Source organism: Passer montanus, unplaced genomic scaffold, assembly GCF_014805655.1.
Source record: "Passer montanus isolate IOZ18808 unplaced genomic scaffold, ASM1480565v1 scaffold51, whole genome shotgun sequence".
Taxonomy (NCBI): Eukaryota; Metazoa; Chordata; class Aves; order Passeriformes; family Passeridae; genus Passer; species Passer montanus.
The window spans coordinates 5,287,253-5,309,424 of record NW_024370041.1 but is presented as its reverse complement, the minus strand read 5'-3'; the positions used below and the strand labels follow the sequence as shown (position 1 = coordinate 5,309,424).

At 41.9% G+C, this 22,172-nt stretch overlaps 1 protein-coding gene across 1 annotated transcript; it reads left to right on the top strand.

The window, feature by feature from the left end:
* Nucleotides 1-14,163: 14,163 nt before the first annotated feature.
* On the top strand, nucleotides 14,164-21,791 carry TNIP2 (TNFAIP3 interacting protein 2). The gene is made up of 6 exons (XM_039723869.1): nucleotides 14,164-14,678; nucleotides 16,708-17,013; nucleotides 18,889-18,972; nucleotides 19,500-19,781; nucleotides 20,148-20,267; nucleotides 20,741-21,791. Exons 1-6 carry the CDS (start codon nucleotides 14,229-14,231, stop codon nucleotides 21,020-21,022), a joined length of 1,524 nt encoding a protein of 507 aa, XP_039579803.1. The 5' UTR covers nucleotides 14,164-14,228; the 3' UTR covers nucleotides 21,023-21,791.
* Nucleotides 21,792-22,172: the final 381 nt, after the last annotated feature.

Here is a 22,172-nt window from a genome sequence, read left to right as displayed (position 1 = left end):
AGTTTCCTGGTAACTGGACCTGTTCTGGTGGATGTTTCACTTTATTCAACATTTTAGAAAGGGCTCTACTGAATACATTTGTTAATTAGGCTACAGGGATTTTTCTTCTCTTTTTGTACTGAATTAGAAGATTCTTGTGAAATTGTGGCTTCTATAAAGATGAAGCAAATCAATTTATTAGCCTGGGCTGATGAATTTTGTAAACTCACTGTGTGAACTTCCTTTTACTTTACTGAAAACCAAACATGTCACAGTCCCCCATTTAGATCACAATAGAACAGAGAAAAGGAACAATTGGTAATGGGAAAATGTTTACAAATCTTACTGTAAAGTATGATTTCGACCTTTTTGCATTACAGCTTTCATACAGCTGTATTATGATGCAATAAAGATGGAAATAACTTATGTTTTGAGAAGGATGTCGGTCAATACAATTCTATACATTACCAGAATCTGATGGTTTCATTTCTTGAAGCACACTGAGAAATTTTCTCCACTAAGAACCACTACAGAAATGCTCCCCTAAATATTAAAATCCTGTTGACTGAAACTAAATAGATGCCACAGGGTTGCTTACTTGTGACTAATTGGCTTTGAAGATTTTTCACTTGTCACTTTCCTGCGCTTCTCAGTTTGTTTTTCTGGGGTGGGGTTTTTGTTTGGGTTTTTTCAATGAAGAAACATAACCAGAAAATGGAACTGATCATAGTGTTACCTTTTTATCTCATGTGGTGTTAGAACTTTGAGCTGTGGTGCCTGAGTAACATGCCAAGAGCATCTGGATCCTGACCTGTGAGCCACCTATCTGGGTACTGCTAGAATTAGAACTCATAAAAAATATATTAGCTAGAGGAGTGATTTCAGTTTCAGTTTCTCTCTGATGCTGTGACTCACAGGATTTCTGAAGTAAATGGGTGCAATCCATAATCTTCTGGTAAGAAGACTGTTTCAAAAAAGATTAGATACTTATCACTACACTGAAGCACACTGCCTTAGATTGACTTGTGTGACACAAAAAATAAACCCCACAGCCCCAGCTCAATAATCAAGGATCCAGAGTAACCAAAAAAACCTCATTACTGTTCTAAACAGAGTGAGGGACTCAAATGAATATAATTTGTCACTTTACAATCTAGGTTTCCCCAGTATGTTAAACCAGATATGTACTCTATTTGCCAAGACTGTACAGCATTGGCTCTGTGTACACATCACACAAATGTGAACTAACAACATATAAACAGCTCCTATGATATGCAATGTCATTTCTATTTCTACATAACATTTTATAGTATCAGGCAAGAAAAGTTCTTACTCCAGAATTCTTATATGAAAAGTTTTTTGTCTTTTAAAAGCCTTGTAATTAGCCTTCAGGGAAAATCTATATTTACATGGAAATAACACACTGGAGCAGCAGGATCTTCTGTTCCTTGCAAAGACCCCAGTGGGCATGTTAGTGCCTATAAAAGATGCCTCAGATGGGCAAATAAAGGGGAATACAAATTAAGAACTTGTTTTCACAAAGATCCCACATTATGGAGACATAAGACTGGCATCACCCTGGCAAAGGAATAAGAAATGAATAGTTTCTCCATGCCCTAAAAAATAACTGAACCCGTGAAAAGGAATGAGAAAAAAGAAAATGCTGAAAAAAATGCTGAAAAAACCCTGCAGAATGCTGAAAATGAGCTGTAAATTATCTCCCTTTTCTTTTAAATCTTGCTTTCTGTTTGCTGCTGGTTATGGGAAAGAAGCACAAGGTGTTCCAGCTTTACCATCCAGTGGTGTTTTTCTGCAGGCATCAGGTGCATCTGAGTAAGCAGAGCTATTTTTACATGCCCAGCCATCTCACCCAGTAAAGCAATCCCATAAGTGCAGAGTCATGCTCAGCACCCAGGGGAACCACCCCTCTTGGTTTGCAGAGTCACACACAGGGGAAGGACACACAAAGTGCATCCTATAGATTTTCACGAGTTTGTGACGAAGTCTCAGTTTCAGACTCTGCCCTTGCCCATAGCAAAATGTTCTCAGAAATTTAACATGGTTAAGTCCAGATTCAGTCAGCTTTCTTTTGGTGGTAAGAAAATTTCAGAAAGTCCCAAATGCAGCCATGACAATCACTTTCCTGGCTGACACATGAAGGAATGCACTGGGGACCTCCAGAAAAAGAAACGTGACAGTCCTGAGCACTGAAACCTGGTAGTGCAAACTGCAGTGCTACAACTTCTGCTTTTGCTTGTTTGGCACATAGACTTGAGTACTTGCTGTGCCTTGTTAAATACATACAACCAGAAACAAAGTTCAGAATTATGCAAACTGAAAGAAATCAAGGCCACATTCTGCAGCTCTAACATGCCTCATTTTCCCAGGAGGTGTCTAGGAAGTGTTGTGCCATTAAATGGTCTGACTGTTGTGTGTAAATCAACACCAAACAAGAAGAGATACTCAACTAAACATTAACATGGCCAGGAGATGAATCTTTAAGTCAAGTGTGTATAGTGAGGTTCTTTAGAGAGGTCTGCTAAGGGGGCCTGGCATAATTTCTGCCAGGATCTGCACACAACAGGATGTCACTGCAAATACTCTGATCTCCTGACATAAGCTTGTTGATGTTTGACACCACCTTTTAGAATTTTGAATGGAAACACCTGAAGAGTGACAGTGATAAATGCTGCTGAACCTTTCAGTATGTACAGGATAACCATTTTCAAGCCTATTGCAAAATTTAAATTTTCACTTCTTCCAAGTACAGTGCAGCAGGCGGACTTTAAACAAAAAACAACAGCAGGCAAGTGTCAAGTAAAATAACCCTAGCTTTTCTTGGGGAAAATAAAATAGAGTTAATGCCTAATAGAGCTAATGTCCTTTTTGTTATTCTGTGCTTTTAGCAGCAGCTCAGATGCTGTGATAAGCAGGCTGCTTATGGAGATTTGAGGATTTATTTCATTATGAAGTTTACATCCTCCTGCACTCTGATCTCTGCTATCCAGTGTGGTAATGAGCTCCTGGGTGTCTTTTCAGGGTAAAACAGATATATCTTCAAGAGCACAGTAAGGGGACCCTGGCTCAGTGGTCAGGCAATACACACAGGACTCTGCTAAGGGTTTTGCTCTTCTAGCTAGCCTCACCAGCAGCCTCCTACAAAGAAGGAGAGGGATGAAAAGAGGAGATGTGTGCCCAAACCCATGTCCCAGAGCATGTGTTATGTTCTTCAAGCTATTAACACAAAAATCTGGAGGATACAAAGCAGTAGTTCTGTTATTTTGGATACCTTAACAAAACCAGGGGGACAGCAGGGCAGGCAGGGCCAGCATCCTCACCTATGAAAGGCACAGTCCTGCAAGAAGCTCTGAGCAGCTCCCTGGGCAGGAACCAGTCACACAGGATATTTCCTAGATGAGTCCCCAGGGAGGGAGGTGAGGAGCAGTGAGGCAGGGTCAGGGTCAACAAGGTCCCTGGCCAGTGTCCCAGGATCCCAGTGGAGCTCAGGCACAGACCAAGGCTGCTGGCCTGAGCTAAAGCAGCTGCAGATATGCTTGGTCCACCCATCCCAGGTGACACATGCAATGCTGCCCGAAATACAGAAAGTTAAAAGTTCCTTGCACAGAAACTGGGATGTGAACCAAAGGCTGGCTGTGCATAAGTACAGTTTTTAAGCTGGATGCTGCATCACGTGGTCTGGGAAGCAGGATAATCTGCCAGCCTGATTCCACAGGCAAAAGATGTGTGAAGGGGGCCCATTCTCAACCATGTTTGTTATGACCCCCATCACTACAAGCCACAGTGTTGCTGGCTGGTTTTCTCTGCTTCAGTGAAGAAGCAAAAATACAGAAAAACAGTGCTTTTGAACAGTTTGCTTCATGCAAGCAGCAGGATGATTTCTGCATGTGAACTACATCACACTTTGGATCACCACCAGCCAAGAGTACATATTTCACAGAACCATGGAATTATTTAGGTTGGAAAATCCCTTTAAGATCATTGAGTCCAACTGTTAACCAAGATTGCAAAGTCTATCACTAAATCCCATCCCCACGTGCCACAGCCACACATCTTTTAAACACCTCCAGAGATGCTGATTTCACCACTGCCCTGGGCAGCCTGTTCTAGTGCTTGATAAATAATAATTGGTGAATAATTATTTCCTAGCATCCAGCCTAAGCTTTCCCTGGCACAACTTGAAACAAATACACATGGTGCAGGTATTTCCCTGTTTGCCCCCATACCAGCTTCTACATACTCACAGCTTCCCATCTTCTGCCAAAATCAAATAACATCATACTAAATTAAAAGCAGTGAGGCACATGCCAGAAAAATGAAGGACATATCTCACACAAATTTGAAATCAAGAACCATAAATGGCAGACATTCAAATTACTCAGCATCACCCTGCAGAAGTAACAGTAATAATACACTTTTGCCACTCACCATCATATTGAGCATGCTACACTTTGAAAAAAGGTATCACTTCCCCATTCTGTCATATCCCATGTTGTATTTAGCTAAACCTATCCAGCCACAGGGGCAGAGTCACTGCAAGGCTGACACTGTCAGAAGGCTGAGCAGAATTAAGGACATAATCCATTTCTATACATGGAAAAGTCTGTGTACACAGGGACAGGAGCAGAGAGGAGGGCCCTTCTCCATTATCTGCCCTCAGGGATCCCAAAGACTCCAAGTTTCTTGGTAAGACTAAAGCCACAGCATGACAGGTATGAACCAAATCAGCACCAGGCTGACTCCTCTGACAAGGCTTCCAGCATCTGTGGGTTAGTGGGAACAGCTCATGAAATTCCTTGGAGCACTGACCAGCTCCAGACTGAAACAGCAGCACGACAAGCAGGGACAGCACTCCCCTGCTCCATGCAAAAGCATCTCCTCTTTCCAACAAGATTCAAGGGAACAAGACTCAAACTGCTTCCCACACAGAGCAGCCAGGAAAGCCCTTTCATCACCACAGTTCTCTCACAGCTCTCTCACAGGAAGGTCAGCCTCTCCATTCCATTTGCCTCTGCCCAGGGAATTAGAGCCCTCCTGGGTAGCAATCCCCTGTGTAGGCTGGAGGAATAAACACACAGTGATCACCCTGGGGACAACAGCACTTTGAATGTCATGTGCTCTGTCAGAGCTACAGAAAACCTGACATGACAGGTACCACAGCTCCCTTGTGGCAAAGCCATCCTGGACCTCTTATGCAGATATGCTGGGAAATTTTCAAGGTGTTGCTCTGGCAGAGACTTGTTCCATTTGACTTATATTGCTCTGCAGGAGATGTGTATCTGAGAATATTGCTGAGGTTGGAGATGTTATTAATAAAGATGAGAAAAGGAGAGGCTGAAAATGTCTTTCATATGTAATCTTCTAGTATAGATTGACATTAATCCCATTAAATGGGTAAATCTGGAAAAGAGACAAATTTTGTTTTCTGAGTATTCTAAACATCATTTTCTCTATTAGCAGGAGTCATGAAAAAATTCTGATACTATTATTATCAGACATTACATCTTGAAAATTGCCTGTTTTTTTCCAAAGTGTTTTCAGCTCAAGGATTCTCTGCTCTTCAGCTCCTAATCTTTTGATATTACATCCAACTTTGAGCAAACCTCTTGGTATCTCATTGCTTCTGATGCCTTCAGAGGCTGCCTAGAACAGAGGCTAGCTGGTGTTAAAGGAATAAGTAGGTATTTATTAAAAGGCCTTCAAAGGATACACCTTGGGCAGTACAAGAGCCCAGCTACACCCAAGATGGACTCTGAGTCACGAGTTTTCACAATTTTATAAATTTTGGTCCTTTTACATATTGGGGTTAATTATCCAAATACAGCTTCAGGTTATGAAGTGCCATCCTCTCAGATTGCTCTCCTCAATTCACTGTTTGTACTTTTTGGGCCTGAAGCTCCAATGGTGTCTTTGGTTATCACTGGAAAAGGATTGTTTTGTCTGACTAAACTGTGAGGAGAACTTGCTAAAACTTTACATGAAGTTCAGAGTTATATACTAATGCAGTACAGAATCTGGAAAACATTAAAATTAAAATTTAAGGCATCACTTCAGGTCTCCTCATTCCAAAACAGAGAAAAAAAATTTCTTGCCTGATTTCATAAATGAAAATTACAAGAGCCATGTAAATGCTATTAAAATATCAATGTCTTCCCTCCTCTGTTTGGGGTAATATTTGTTGTACTGGATGTGGTTGGCATGGAGCTAATTTTAGTAACAGCAGCCTGACCAGTGCTGTGGTTTAGATCTGAGGCCAGAGCAGTGCTGATAGCAGAGCAGTGCTTTAGCTGCTGCTGAGCAGTGCTTGCACAGCCTCAGGGCCTTCCCTGCTCCTCTCTCTGCCCCCAGGAGAAGGCTGGGGTGGGCAGGAGGGAGAGGCCACAGCCAGGACAGCTGTCTCCCAGTGACCCAAGAGATTTTCCATGATACTGAGCATCATGCTCAGCAGTAAGACTGGGGGTGGTGGTGTGTCAAAACAAGCCCTTACTCAGAGGGTCTGGCCATTGAGTGATGCCCTCACATCACTTGTTTGGTTTCTTTTTCTTTTCTCTGTTACTAAACTCTCCTTGCCTCAGCACACAGGTTTTGCTTGCATTTGCCCCTCTGATTCTCTCCCCCACCCTGCTGGGGGGTTCTCACCTGCCAGCTGGGATTTACCCATCACACTCCTCTAGTACCTCTGGAAAGAAACAATTCCAAAGCACAGCTTTCTGCTCAACAGCGAATCAATCATTTGGCTACTCTCACTATCACACAAGTGAACTCCTTTACTCCACTTCCTTTAAGTTTACAAGAAACCCATAATTTTGCCTACAGGAAAGAACCATGAACCAAGATTCGGACTCATTATCTGGCAAATTCATAGCTTTTCTTTCATTCTGAGACACTTCCTGCATAGCTCACAGGAAATAAGAGATGGGGGCGATTGTGTTTCATTTTTTTTTTAAAGCTGTTGGGTCAGCTAATGGCCACACCATCATCTCAGAAATCTGATTAAAAAAATATATTACAAGGAGCTGTTTTATCTGTAACTCCCAGTAGTGGTGGTGGTACAAATGTGATACACAGGTATAATAATTTTGTAGGGAGAGACAGACCAACTAATCTGAGGAAGTAGAGATGCTCTCAAAAGGTCTTTGTTCTTTTTCCAGATACAGTAAAGGATCCAACAAAAATGCCCATCCTCCAAATCTTCTCTTGTAACAACACCTCTAAATTTTTAAAAAGGTGTAATCTCAGTAAATACAAGATTATGACAATATTATAATCTGCTCTCAGAGAAAAGGGAGTATTTCTGAAGCTGGTTACATGAAAATTGTGACTTTGGTGGAAATCCTTGAAGTTTAAACCCATTGAGTCCTTTTAAAGGTGTCTATGTGTCTGCACACTCTGAAACTGGAACATCACAATTACACCAAATCTGATTTACTAACCCCCAAATGAGCCACTATGTAGAGAACATTTCTTATTTTATTTATGCAAGACCTAACAGAATTAACTTTCTCACAGCTGACTTCCAAGCATTTCAGTCATAAATAGAGAAGTGTGTCAATTAAATGGTCATTATATAATGGGTCATTCTGTTGAACCAGTCTGAAGTCAAAACTTTTGAGGTTTTCTCTAAAAATTAAGTGAGGATAAGCACAGACTGATGTGATCTTCATTCCATAGGCCAAGTATTTAATATTCTGCAGCCTTTTTTCCTTTCAGCCATCTACAGCAATGTCACTATTGTCAGTGCTGGAAGATTCACATGGCAAAGCTCTTACAAATCTTATTCAAGTCAAGCAGCAAACTCAAGGGAAGACACAGCAGAAATCAGTGTCAATACATTCTTAAACTCTCTCCATTAGATGGTGGCCTCTCTATTTGTCCAGTTAAATATATTAGTAGCTCTCATCAGAAACTTAGATGAAAAGCATACATCTAGAATCCCCTGTAGTATTTCCTCCACAGCTCAGAGCAAGAAGATAGTAAAGACTTTGCCAATCAGCCACCTACCCTAAAATGTACATTAAGCCAATAATAATCATAAATTTTTTCAAATTTAATTATATTAAATTTATTGCATAAATTTAATATAATTAATTTGAAAAAAAAACCCCATTTAATTTAGAGCTGGAAAGACTTATTCCTGTAGACACTGGCATATTTCACTGTACCATGAGTGTGAGTTCCTGTGCCACTGGGTAGCTCAGGCACCCTCAGCCATGAAAACAGCTACAGTGGCTTTTTTTCAGGAATTATCACTTTGAAGAAATACATTATTTTTTCTTATGATTTCCTGATTTTATCTTCTACAATCCATGCCTACTTGTGTGTCCATATTAAACTAATTTATTGTGCTAAGGCTGAGAAGGTACGGGCATGTAGGCTCCTCCTCCTCCCTGCTGAAAACTGCTTTTCCTTTTCCTGCCAGGGTGATTGATGGATTTTCTGCTTTACAGATGGAGCTCCAGGGGAACAAAACTGTGCTGTTTCTTGCCTCTGAACTGGACACTAATCAGAATTTTAGGAAATGTTGCTGTTTCTGTGGAAGAAGAATGAATGGTGTGGTAAGGATACTTCCACTTTCTAGTTCTAGTTGCTTAATTCTTCCCAACACTTCTATATTATAGTTCTGAAACTATTTCACCACCTAGTACCAAAGATGTTCTAAGAAGCATCCAATGTTTCTTTTTCCTGATTTAGAATTCTAGTAGAACTGAATTCCTACGTAACTATGATTTTTTTTGAGGTTCCCAACAGTCTTGGGAAATCACCTTTCCCCAACATCCTTTAAAACAAATGTTTAAAATAAGACATTTAAATCAGTAATTTTTCTAACCAAACTCTAGAGGTCTGTTTGCTAAAAAGAAAAAGTTAAAGACCAAAAATGTTGAAAGTGGTTTTGTCCTAGTTAGAATGAGTGGTCTTGATCAGAAACATCATGGACACCACTTTAGGAAGTTTCATTACACAATTGTTTGCTAAAAAGAAAAAGTTAAAGACCAAAAATGTTGAAAGTGGTTTTGTCCTAGTTAGAATGAGTGGTCTTGAACAGAAACATAATGGAAGTTTACTTCACTTTAGGAAGTTTCATTACACAACATTAAATCAAACAAATCTGCAAACAACTAAGTTTTTACCTGCAAATCTTTTGTTTCCAGTCTTGCAAGTGAATGCCAAGTACTCATTCAGAATTAATAATTTTATTTTTTTCCGTCAGTTTAGCTTTAAATTTGGCCAGCCTTTGAGGAAGGGTGAATAACAGAAAAAAACTCACATTGCTCTACATTAACCAAAACAGAAAACCCATTTAATATATATAGAATCTACAAAAAGTCTATAACATGGATAATATATTAAGAGTTAGGAAAGTGTTTCCTGCAACACACACAAAAAAAATTGTCTGCAGTATTTCAAATCATCAGATTTAGGAAAAGGTTTCCTATGACAACTACAAGCCAACACATCCTGCACTGCTCAGCAGGAATAAACAGACCTGGGCAAACCCTGAGGTTTTATCCAGAACAAGCTCAAAGAAGTAACTTGCTTTTAAGTGTGAGTGATCTAAGCCTGTGAGTAAGGAAACAGCCTCCACTTGTTGCACACTTAGAAGCACCAGAGAGCTTTTTACATTTTTGTAAAGAATCACAGCTCAAAAATCAGTGACATCATGATAAGGTTTGCTGAAGAACCAAGAAAACTGCATGAACTCCTCAGACCCAGGGGCAGCAGCAGCACTGCAATAAATTCCAGTCTGCAAGGTCAGACTGAGGCAACTGGTGTCATTGTGCCATGGGCAGACAAAAGAGAACCTGCAAAAGTGAGACTGTGCAGGGGAAACTAAAGCAGGGCCTGAAACAGCTGAACATCCACAGTGAGCACAGGAGGGTGAGCTGCAGCAAAGACCCAAAGCACTGAGGAATAACAAAGCATAACAGAAAGCTCTTGCCTTGACGTGGACACAAACAGATCAAGGGCCTTGTGAGAGCCCCATACAAGAGTGTATCCAGCTTATCTACTAACACCCCTAAGGATGAGGCTGAACCACCTTAGTCCATATAAATGTGAAAGAAATACCTCTTAGGGAAAAGTGTTGGGACTGCTGTGGATCCAACCAACGTCATGGCTTTGTATGGCTCATCCTGGTCATTGCAGCCCTACTGCGACTAAGAACCTGGCCCTGGCACTCTGCCCCCTGCATCAAAACACTTGGTTTTTACATCCTCCAAAGGGCAAGCCATGCAAAACCAAAACCAAAACAGCAACAACAACAAAAACCCAACCAAAACAAGCAAACAAACAAAAAGTACACACACAAAAAACCCCAAAAACAATCAAAAAACCCTCCAAAACCACCACCAACAAAGCAGGGAAAAAATCTTACATTAGAAATAAATAGACCCCATTCTATTTCCCCTAGCTAATCTAAATATTTTCATGTGTGTAAACAGAAAACAGGACTGAAAAAGGAATGTTGTGTTCCAAGTCAGAGCCTCAGTGCAGACAGATGGCCACATACGTACGTCATAGACATGAGTTCATCCAGTTTTGGGAATCCTGGCAGCCCTGGGGCCAACCCCTCAGTGAGTTTGTCATTCCAGCAGTAAAACATGTCGAACATTATCTCATCAGAACACCCAATACAGTGATGTATAGAAAGGATGTTTAGTCCTGCCCATGGAATAGTGTAAACATGCCTGCAGCTCATAATTACTCTTCATCTGTGAGTCACAAAAGCACCAACACTTCAGTTGTTCAGCATGAAAATCAGATTTTTGGACACACACAGAGATCTCTGGCAGCGTCTTATGTAGCAGGGAGTATGTCAGATTGTCTTACAGGTTATTTTTCCCCTTTTGCACTGCATGATCTACAGCAAAGGAAATGTAAACTTACTGCTTTTTTTTTTCAGCCTACAGCAGCCAGAGGATCACCTACAAATTTCTAATTAGCTCTGTTTAGGTAAATCACCTCAAGGCAATTCCAACACTTTTTAACTATCATTATGTCACAACTTACCCTCCAGGACAATTAATGTTGACTTAAGACTATGGGGCAAACCACAGCTTGATTGGCTGAATGACATCTGGAGTTCACAAGCAAAAATACAATTTCTTACATTAAGCAGAGGTCACTATTTAGAAAATGACAGAAGCCCCCAGTATGTTGTATAGTCTTGTCCACAGAGAATTACTCTTTTAAATACAAAGACTCACAAGATTTTCATTAATGTTACAGAAATAGAACTACTTCATTAATTATTCTTACCCCCTCAACAAATCACTCATGCTCAAAAATGAAAATTTATGTACATTTATGAACCCTTCATTATTCATACTGTTCACCTTTCTTTCTTTCTGCTTTCCTAGGAGCAGCTTCACTTTGTTTCTAGGCAGTATCTAATCCCTTTTTTTCATGCAGTTGATGATGCATCTCACACATTAGAGTAAGTTGTGATGTGCACAGCATTACTTACTCAAAACAGCTTTAAGAGTTCTTTAACAAAATCTGAGGTTTAATTTTTCCCACATGGGTTTAATCACATCTATCCTGTAACACCCTACTGAGAAAGAGTTAAAGTGAACTTCACCTAGTATTTCATGTTGAAACCAGTACAGCATGGCAAATAAAGTTCTTTTTCTTTATATTAAGTCGTGCAGAGCATACCTGTTGTTCACACAGTACTTCCTAAGCCCTCATGGTTGTGCAACCCCAAAAAGGACAAGTGTGCCACAGCACAACCAGCTTTGCTTTATCAACAAACTGGGTAAGAGTGCGGGAGAGGCAATCCAGGAAAAGCCAGGTGCTAGAAACACAGCAAGATGTGACTCATTCTTTGGCACCAGCTCCTTTGACTGAATTCCCAGGAATTCCTCTGCATTTCAGAAGTAACAAAAGGAAAGGAAACAGTCATCTCAGGGCATTCCCAAGGACATGTGGGATCAGTTTCTTACTCAGCACTTACGTAGGTCAAATTTCCCTAAAGTCAATGGTGTTTTCCTGGGGGAATGCTGCCTTCATCCGAGGCACCAGTAATACCAAATTTTCAGCAATGCTCTATTTTAATATACCAACACGATACTACAAATGTAACTGTATTAGAAAGGATTCTATTTTGCAGCTAATTAAATTCCCTGATGCTTGGTCTGAGGATATCACTGCCCCATCTGCAAACATGGGATGGCTGAGTTTCCTTGTAGTTTGCTAATTAATTGGTATGAAACCAAATAGTTCTCCAGTACCACAGATTCATCATATGTTTCTACAAAATATTTTGACAGTCAGCTAAGCAATCTTACTCAAAATTCTTCAGTTAGCTCTGACTGTAACACAATAATGAAAATGTAACATGAAGGCTACATGTTTTTTTTTCACTTTTCTTTCTAATCTATATGAAAATGACAAAGTACAGGTATTTTAAAGCAGGAACTTTACCTTCTTCACAGCAAAATCGGCATCTTAAGGGTGTAGAATATAACTCTGTACAAGTAAAATATAAAAAATTACATTCCCTCATCTTCCACACATTTTCCATTGTCCTAAATAATTTGATATTTACAATATTAGATGAAATAGCAAATATGCCAGGGACCTGTACCATAAACAAGTGCTTTACCATTTTCTGTCACACAGGGTCTTCTGTGAAATAAACTTCTATAAAATTCAGTTATATTTTTAGAAACAGCTAAGCTAACAGACTGTTTTGAATTTATTACGCCTAATTCTTATTAGAATAATTAAGGTGACAAAGAAATTACTTTCCACCTCAAAATACTTGATTGAATCACAGGATAATTCATGTTAAGAGGAACCTCGGGAGGTCTTTAGCCATCACCAGGGTGACTGACAGTCTCAGCTGTGAAATTCACCATCTTTTCCTTTCATCATGTTCCCATTCCTGTAAATTCTTCCACACAAATTACTCACTGCTGCCTTTTTATCCTGAGACCTGCTAACACAGAAGGCTGCTCTCTATCACATTGTCTGAAGTCTTCTCTTTTTGCTGCCTCCACCAGTAGCACGAGGTGATTTTCACTTGCTGTATTTTAGGCACTTAGGCCAGACACATCTCCCATGGCTGTGCTGAACCTTGTGCACCAAGGCTGTGTGCACACGTGGAGCTCCGCGTTGTACACGTTGTGATGCACACACATACACACAATAAATGCTATTGCAAATAACAACGAAATGGAACATGGGACTCATTTTTGTACTGCTTTAAGGCTCTTTCCTCACACTTGGTTCCATCAGAATGGTAACGTGGACATAACTAAACCAATCCAAAACATGCTTGCTCTCAGTCCAGTTTATGTATGAATATGTACACCAGTGTTACTCCCTGACAGTGATATTCTTGATTAACAAGTTCTGCCTCTACGCTGCCAATAAAAAAGTTCTCCACCACAGGGGCCCCGGTGGGCCGCAGTTTATTCAGTGCCAGCAGCTGGTTTTGCTCTCACCAACTCACCCTGAGAGTACAAACGCTGGCTGCTTGCACAGATTCAGACCACCGAAGATTTTGGTCTGTTGGAGGTCTTTGCTAAGGAAGCTCCTACACCTGCACAGGTTCGCGGCCTGTGAGGGGGACGTGCTGCTGTGCCTGGCAGCGGAGCCATCCCCTCGCCACACACAACGCCATCAGAGGATTCCTGGGCGTCTCTCCTGCTGCTGCTGCCGCGGGGCTCGGGCCGGGGAGAGCGGAGAGCCCGGGGGTCGGCGCCAGCGGGGAAAGTCCCGCTCCGAGCCGGGAATTCCCGCAGCGGCGCCGGCAGGACGCGGCGCTGCGGGGCTTTCGCAACGCGGAGCCGGCGCCGCCCGCCAGCCCCCGAGGGACCCTCGGCGCGCCGGGAGCGCTCTCCCCTCACGGCCCTCCCGCAGCCCCGGCCCGCGCTGCGCTCGCCCAGCCGGGACTTCCCCCGTGCCCCCGGCGCCTCCCGCTCCCTCGCCCCCAGGTTTCTCCCCCCGCCCCCGGTGCCGCTTCTCCCGCTCGCCCCTGCCGGGGTTCCCCGGGCAGCGCTGCCCCCGGGGCCGCATCCCGCGCGGGCCGAGGGGGAAAGAGCGCCCAGCCCACCCGGGGCTCTCCCCTGAGGGCGGAGCGCGGCGCGGCCCGGCCCCATTCGCAGAAAGAAGCAGCGGCACAGGCGGGCCCTGCGAGCCCTTAAAGGCAGCGGCTGCCTCCTCCCCCGGCGGGGAAGGCGGAAGAGCGAAGCCGCTGCCTCGGTTCTGCTGCGCTCCGGGGTTTTATGCACCTGTCCGGGCTGCTGCTCGCCCTGGAGAAGGAACAGAAGGGAGCTGCCCCGGCCATGTGCTCGGTAAGCGAGGCCGGCAGCACAGACCCCTTGGTGACCCGCTTCAGGCAGGTGGAGGAGACGCTGGAGAAGCTGCACCGGGAAAACAGGAGCTTGAAGAATAAAGTGCCTCGGTACAACGCAATCTGCAACTTGTACTACGAGTCCGCGCAGCAGCTGAAGCACCTCCAGCTGCAGCTGGCGGCCAAGGAGGCCACGATCCGGGAGCTGCGGGCCAGCCTGGCCCGGCAGCGGCAGCCCCCGGCGCCGGGCGGGGAGGCGGCGGCGGGCGCGGAGCCGGCCCGCTCGCTGGTGGAGAGCCTGCTGGAGCAGCTGGAGCAGAGCCGCGACCAGCTGCGGGACAGCGAGCGGCTGTCGGCGCGGAGGGTGGAGGCGCTGAGCCAGGTAAAGCCGCGGGCGCGCAGGGAGCAGGGCGGAGGCTGCGCGCCTTCTGCCCCCGCGGCGCTGGGGCGGCTGAGCGAGCTGGGCTTGAGCCCCTCCGAGCGATGCCCGCTCCATCCGTCCCCGGGTGCCCGGAGCAACTCGCCCGTTTGTGTCCGAAGGTGGCGCCCCTGCGTTCCCTTCAAAAAGGCAAACGATAGAATGCTAAACCAAAAACTTAGCAGGGCGCTGTAGATCCTCTCTCATAAGGAGAAAGAAAAACAGTAAAAAACTCCATGAATTTATTAGTTGCAACAATTTGGTTCTTAAAGATAATCAGCTTATGCCACGAATTTTTCTATCAAAGTGTTTTGTTTGAAGCGCTCTTAAAAATGGATTTTTGTATTGACAGTGAGGTAGCACGTTCATATTTGAAGAAGTAACTGAGAAGTCTGGAGAGATGGATTAGCGAAATCAGTACCTTTCTTGAAAGAAAAAAAACCTGAAAACGGCATCCCTCCCCATCCAGCACAAGTGCTGTTTTGGTTACTGTCATTAAGACTTTCCCAGGTTCAGTCTGAATTTCTCAAAGATTTTTAAAGCATTTATTTCTAGATGAAGCTGCATGAAGTAATTTCCAAACTGAGCAGCAGTACTTAAAACTGAAACAAGTGTTTTTGTCATAAGTAGTCTCTTGACTTAATGCTTATACAAAACATTTTCCACATATGACATTCACTTAAAATACATATTAAAAAGTTCATGTTTGGAAATTTGTTATAAGAGATGATCCCACTGACACTTCACAGACAGATGACAAACCTATGGTATCTGAACATATTTGAAAGGCTGATGCTGAATATCTTTAAAGGGGAAGTTTAGCATTCAGCATGAAGCTAAAGAATGGAAATGTCAGTAATAAGAACAAGTGCTGTTTATCTATGTCAGATGTTGATTTTTATTTCTTGAAAGAATAAAATGCTGTGCCCCATCAGAACGCTGAAATAATTGGCACTAAATAATAATCAAAATAAAGAAGACATTTTTGTGAAGCCAGAGGCCAGTGTGCTGGCAAAGAGTGTTCCTGGTGATTTACAGCTCTATTAGCCCTCCTGAGAACTGGAATGGTAGAGCTGGGGTTGTAGCTTCTCACGGCCTGCACTGGCATCCAGAGATCCTCGATTCTGGAGGAGCAGTGCTGCAGAGGTTTCTGGTACCAGCACCTGCTGCTTCTTGGGGGTGTGTAAAAACCAGCTGGTTTGTTTACAAAGCCACAGCCACTGCCTGTCGGGTGCATGGAACTACAGGTGCTTTGTACCAGTCACCAAGCAAAGCTCTTCCTTCTCCAAACACCTGCAGAGATGTTAGTGCAGTGTGGTTGGTCCCTTAGAGCTCCTGACAGGACAAGGAGATGCAGAAACAAGGTACAGAGATGTTTCTAGGGGTGTGTCAGACCCCCTCATGTGCCTGGGAGTCAGCTGTGGCCAAACTAGAGCCACTGCTGCCACATGGGTTATATTTTATATTTTCTGCTTGTTTGTCCTTACCTTAACCATTCCCATCCTTTCCTAGGTGGGAAAGTTGCTCTGTTTTGTCCTTGTGACAGTGCCAAGCAGTGAATGCACTTCACTGGATTTGATGACTTAACAGTTCCTTTTTTCTGTTGAGGAAAATCTCTGTTATCTGGTAGTTTAGTGTACAGAACCTGTAAGTATTTTTCAGTCTCCACAGTTATTAATCTTAAATTACTTTCTTATTTTTGTTGGTGCTGTATAGTCATAACATCTTCCTGATTTTTTGCTGCTTGTTCCTCCATTCTGCTGATTAGAAAGTGGTTGCATGGCTGCCTGAGCACTTCTTGATTGATTGTTCCAACAGTTCCAAGGTCTTGTGATCATACAGAAATGAAATTGATTTAGTCTACTTTTTAAGTAGTTTGCAATGAGTACAGGAGCAATAAGGAATTACTGCAATATTGAAGTCAGTCTAAGATATATTTTGGCTTTTGACTTTATTTTGCTTTTAAATAACTTCCCCTCCCCCCTCTGTTTAGGAAGTGCAGAAGTTGAATCAGCAGCTAGAGGAGAAAAATGGAGAGATACAGCAGATGATAAATCAGCCTCCCTATGAAAAGGAGAGAGAAATCTTACGACTGCAGAAGACTTTGGCAGAGAGGGAGAAGGCTCAGGCCACCAGTGATGTTTTGTGCCGTTCACTCACTGATGAAACTCACCAGCTTCAACGCAAGTTAGCATCCACAGCAGAAATGTGTCAACATCTGGCAAAATGTCTAGAAGAGAAGCAAAGGAAAGAGAAGGGGAATTCAGATGACCAGATACCTACAGAAAGATCTAATCAGGTATGCTTACAGCTAGTGTGTGTGTCTTTAAAATCTTATTAGCTTCTGAGATGTTAATTACAGTATGATAGCTGTAACTGGGGAATGGTGAGAAGAGCCCTTTAAATAACTTCATGTAGGGTGTTAAGACTGCCATGGCAATGGTAAATAATTCTGCCTATGGAAGCAGTTGTCTACCACTTCAACTTTGGCCTCTCATCATCAGAGGCTTTTTTTGGAGAGGAGAAGAACTTGAGAGGTTTTGTCCAACCTCAGCAATTCCATGATCACAGTTCTTCCCGCAATACACAGGAGACAGTATCTACCTTATACCACCCCTGCTTCTGTGCAGCACTAGATGGTGCTGTGATTTTGAAGCTGATTTCTCATGATTACTTAATTTAAATATCAAAATCATAAAACAAAGTAGAGATATTTCAAAGTAGTATTTCTATTAAGAACTCTGTAACATGTGGTCTTCTTGGATCAGGATTTGGCTTTGCACACGTAGTACAGACCTACAGAAAGTTGGTTAGTGGAATATGAGTCAAGGTGTCTTACCTTTTTTTTTTTCTCTGGGATTCCCCCTGCCCTCTGAGTGCAGGGCAATGCTTCTCTTCAGGAGGAATGTTTAAAAAAAAGCTTCATAATAGGACAGTGTCAGAAGGGCTACTGCAGGGCACAAAGAAACACCTGGATTTGAGTGTACTTTGCTAACGACTGCTGAGGCTTCAGTTAAAGTTCTCAGCATGGGGTAAAGGTAGATCATTGTTCTGTTGTTCCAGAAGTCCTGATGGCTGAGAGTCATTCATTAAACATTCGTTAAAATGAGGTAATTAATTAAAACACCATAAGGAAATAACATTAGCAGTGCTGCCTCTAGTAACTGGCCTAGATCAGCCCTCTAGATCAGGGCAGCGAGTAGGGTGCTGCAGACAGTTCTTGGTAGATCATTGTTCTGTTGTTCCAGAACTCCTGATGGCTGAGAGTCATTCATTAAACATTCATTAAAATGAGGTAATTCATTAAAACACCATAAGGATATAACATTAGCAGTGCTGCCTCTAGTAACAGATCAGGGCAGCGAGTAGGGTGTTGCAGACAGTTCTCACAAAAATGAATAATTCTGCCTTCTGCTCTTACTGCTACACCGTGGTAATGCTGTTTTCCACATGACCACTCATCTGTGCTGTTGTGATGAATCCTATACATACTCATGTCTGCTTTCTCAAACATCCCAGAAGTGTTTCCAAAGAAAACTTAATGTAAGTTACTTGTAAGAAATAGAGGTTGAGTAGATAGAAGAAAAAAGGACTTTTTAAGAGACTTGAAGCATTTGGCATTATCATATTTAATGTGTAATTGATAGACAGGAAACTTGATTGACTTTGATATATGCAATAAGAAGCTAACCTTGTAGAGTGGGGACTTCCCTGTTGAAGAGGAGAAATTTCAGATGCCATTACTAGCTGATTCTAGGGAATTTTGCACAAAAGTGTTCTATATTACTCACGTACACCGGGGTTTTTTTAAGCAGATGTCACAACTGTAAAAGAGAGGTATCATTTTAGTCAATTATTTAGCAAGCAGGGTTTTTTCCCCTCAGTAATTTCTTCCTAGTACTGGCCAAAATTGACAGTAATAACAAAGCAAGATGAAGGCATATCTGTGCCTTTGTCATATATTCTCCCACTCCAGACAAGTAGTTTTGTGTAAACTCTTAAACACTGTTGTCATGAGGTTTATTTAAGAGCAGTACCAAGGTCATAAAAACCTAGATGTATGTCATTACACATCACAATAAAAAAAAAATATTACTTCCAGTTAACAGCACAGCTAAACAGCATCTGAGATTTTTATGTTAAAGTAACACCTGACTTTATCTGAAAATTACAGCTTTTAGACAATGAAACTTCACTTCAAGCTCTTATCTGCAACTTACAAGAGGAAAACAGGATGTTAAAACAAAAAGTAGCTCACGTGAGTACTTTCATTTTTAATATTAATATAGATTAATATTTGTTAATTATTTTGTATTAGAATAAATTTGGAATAGAGCTGGTTAATCTAACTACATGGCAATTACAAAGCAAGACAGTTTTTCTTAGTCCTTTCAACGCAGCACACAGTTTTTGTTCCCTTAGCTAAGAACAACTTATTATATAATTTCTAACACACTGGATTTTTGTTGTTAAAAATACAGTGCAGAAGAAAACTTTCATACTCCTTCCATGGATCAGTATTCATGGATCTAGGCCCACTAGATCCCTCTCTTTCCACATTATTTAATATTGTCCCTTTGGACTGGGAGATGGGAAGGCTGCCCATGGAGAGTCTGCACAATCATCTCCTGCTCCCCTGTACAGTGCCTTACTCCCCCTCAGGGGTCGAGGCAGCATGTGGCATTATCCCCTAGAGGATTTTGGTCCTGCACCTACAGCCAGCCTATGAAAGCTTGGAAGTTTGTGTCTCCCTGTTCTTCATGCCTCTCCTGGATAAACTTTCAGGTGGAAGACTTAAATGCAAAATGGCAGAAGTACGACGCGAGCAGGGATGAGTACGTGAAGCGCCTCCACCTGCAGCTGAAGGAGATGAAGTCACAGCTGGAGCAGCACCATGGAGGAGCTCCAGCACAAAGGAATTCTGACCTGATGCACAAGGAGATATTCCGGTTAAACAAACTACTGGAAGAGAAAATGAATGAGTGCATAAAAACCAAGAGAGAACTGGAAGACATGAAGAAGGCTAGTGAAGGAGATAACGAGCGCATACAAATGCTGGAGCAACAGGTCATTACGTTTCTTTTTCCTAGAGATGGGAATTCTTAGTTCCTTCCCAGACCACTGAAGTCCAAGGGGGAGAAAGGGATTTCTTTTTTGGACATTTGCCTGTCTGGGCACAATTGGCTACACAGATAGTTAACAACACAGATTTCAAGGAAACTCACTACTTAAAGAACCCCATGCAGTTCTGCTGGCCTTAATACAGAATATGAAAGATTTGTAAAAGAAATACAAACACGTTTGAAATATACACATGATAGAGAAGATAATACTGACATTCTGGAATAAGTAACAAAGGAATCAGTCTCAGCTTTCAATCTAACCTGCTACTGTTCTAATGTATAAAATATTAACAAAATAATTCTATTTCAGGTCCTGGTTTATAAAGATGATTTCACATCTGAGAGATCAGACAGAGAACGAGCACAGAGTAAAATACAAGAACTTCAGGCAGAAATTGCATGTCTTCAACACCAGCTAGCAAGAAGACAGGTAAGAAGGCAGCATGCTCCTTCTTTAATTCAAGCATGCCAACAGGATTTGGGACTAAAATATACTTTTAAATATATTTTAAAAATATCTTAGTATTTCTGAAACAGTTTCAGCAGCTATCAAAAACGTCAATTGTTTCATTGGTGGAGATGCTTCCCAGTTCAGATGTAATACCCCTTTCCAGTCCCTTTTTCTTCTGCTTTTGGATCAGCATTGGAAGGGTGAATTCTTAGAAGGCACAGGACAGCCATGACTCTTGGCATCTTTAAATTAGCACACTGGCTCTATTCTGTGTTCTCTACAAACCTTCTTTACAACAATATTAATAACACTGCAAAAACTGATTAATAATTTATTTACAAGTCCTCAGATAAACATTTGAGTGGCGTTTCAGATCAAGGTGATAAAATATCACCCATTAAAAAATGTATTTTTATTGCATCTTTTTCAAGAGCTCTTTTTTTTCTTTCTAGGACTCGAGAGACACAAGCAGCCATTTCAGAGTTCATGCTGGTAACCAAAATCATTTGTACGTTCAGACGAATGTCGAACACCTACGGGGCAACAGCCCAGGCCAGACAGGCACGAGAAGAACAAACTCACAGTCTGAACAAGCTTCTCCTCCTGGGGACAATGGAAACTTGGGATCTGAAGGCAGGGCACAGGGTGAACTCAGATGCCCTCATTGCATGAGGTTTTTCAGTGATGAACTCGGTGATGAATTCCTCAAGCACGTTGCTGAATGTTGTCAGTGACCACAGGATGTGAGGGGTGTAAGTCAATCACTACTTGATAGACATAAAACTTGCTCTATACATGTATCTCCTACAGTCCTAAAACAGAGTAATTCAAATGGAGAGCTCTGGGGAATTAGGAGGATGAACAATATCTACCTCTTACTTGATTTTGCCTTCTCTTGGACTGTGTGAAAGGCTTCAAGAGAAAGAAAAGTGTTTTTCTGAAGAACTATTTTTGACAGCTACAAGGAAAGCATGTGTAATGGAGATTCTACTACAAACTAAACTGAAACCTACGGTGGTAGTTTAGCTTCAGAGTGCAGCTTGACTTTATGTGGGTCCAATTCTCTACCAGAGTGTGATTGCTTGTGAAAAAAAAATTACTGAACTTGAAATTTTCCTCCTCTTCCAAAAAATGTAGGCTGAAGAACAGGAAGGAATATTTTGGCAGAAGATAGGAAAAATCTTATTGGGCTTTAACTGGATTAAAAGTGAAAGTATTTCCTTGACTCTTGAAGCTGAACTTTCAGACATCTCATCTGAAAATCCTTCTGTTTAACTGAAATCAGAAGAAGTACAGAAAATGTAAAAGGGCTGTTTTTTGACTAAAACTAGCCTGCCTTTTTTGCACAGAAACAAGGTACAGGGATATTTATATTGTCTGTGCCATAAGTGTTTATCTTACAGATTTGTAAATGTGTATTTGTGGAATTATTGTTTGTATTCCTATTTGACCTAAGGATTATTTTTATAATAAAAGTGATTGTGCATTTGCTTTACTACAAAAGGGGTCCAAGAAATCTCTTTTGGTATAAGTATTTAAATGTGGAATAGTGACTATACTAAGGGCTAATTAAATGTCATGGTTTCAGATATGAGTTATTTCATTACTTTAGTGATAACCAGCTTCTCAGACTATTTTCAAATATGTTGAAAAAAAATCACTCCTCATCTCTGAACAGAAGATTGACATTTCAGAGGCACAGGAACACATTTAACCCCCTACCTTGCATGTGACTATGTCAATGCTAAATTAAATTTATTCTTAACCTGTCTGCACTCAAGAGAGCTGCAACAAATAGCAGGGGACTGTTTTGAGAAGGAGTATGAGCAATTAAAGTGTACAAATGTAAGAGTGCCACAGGTTTTTGCAGCCTTAGCTCCAGGT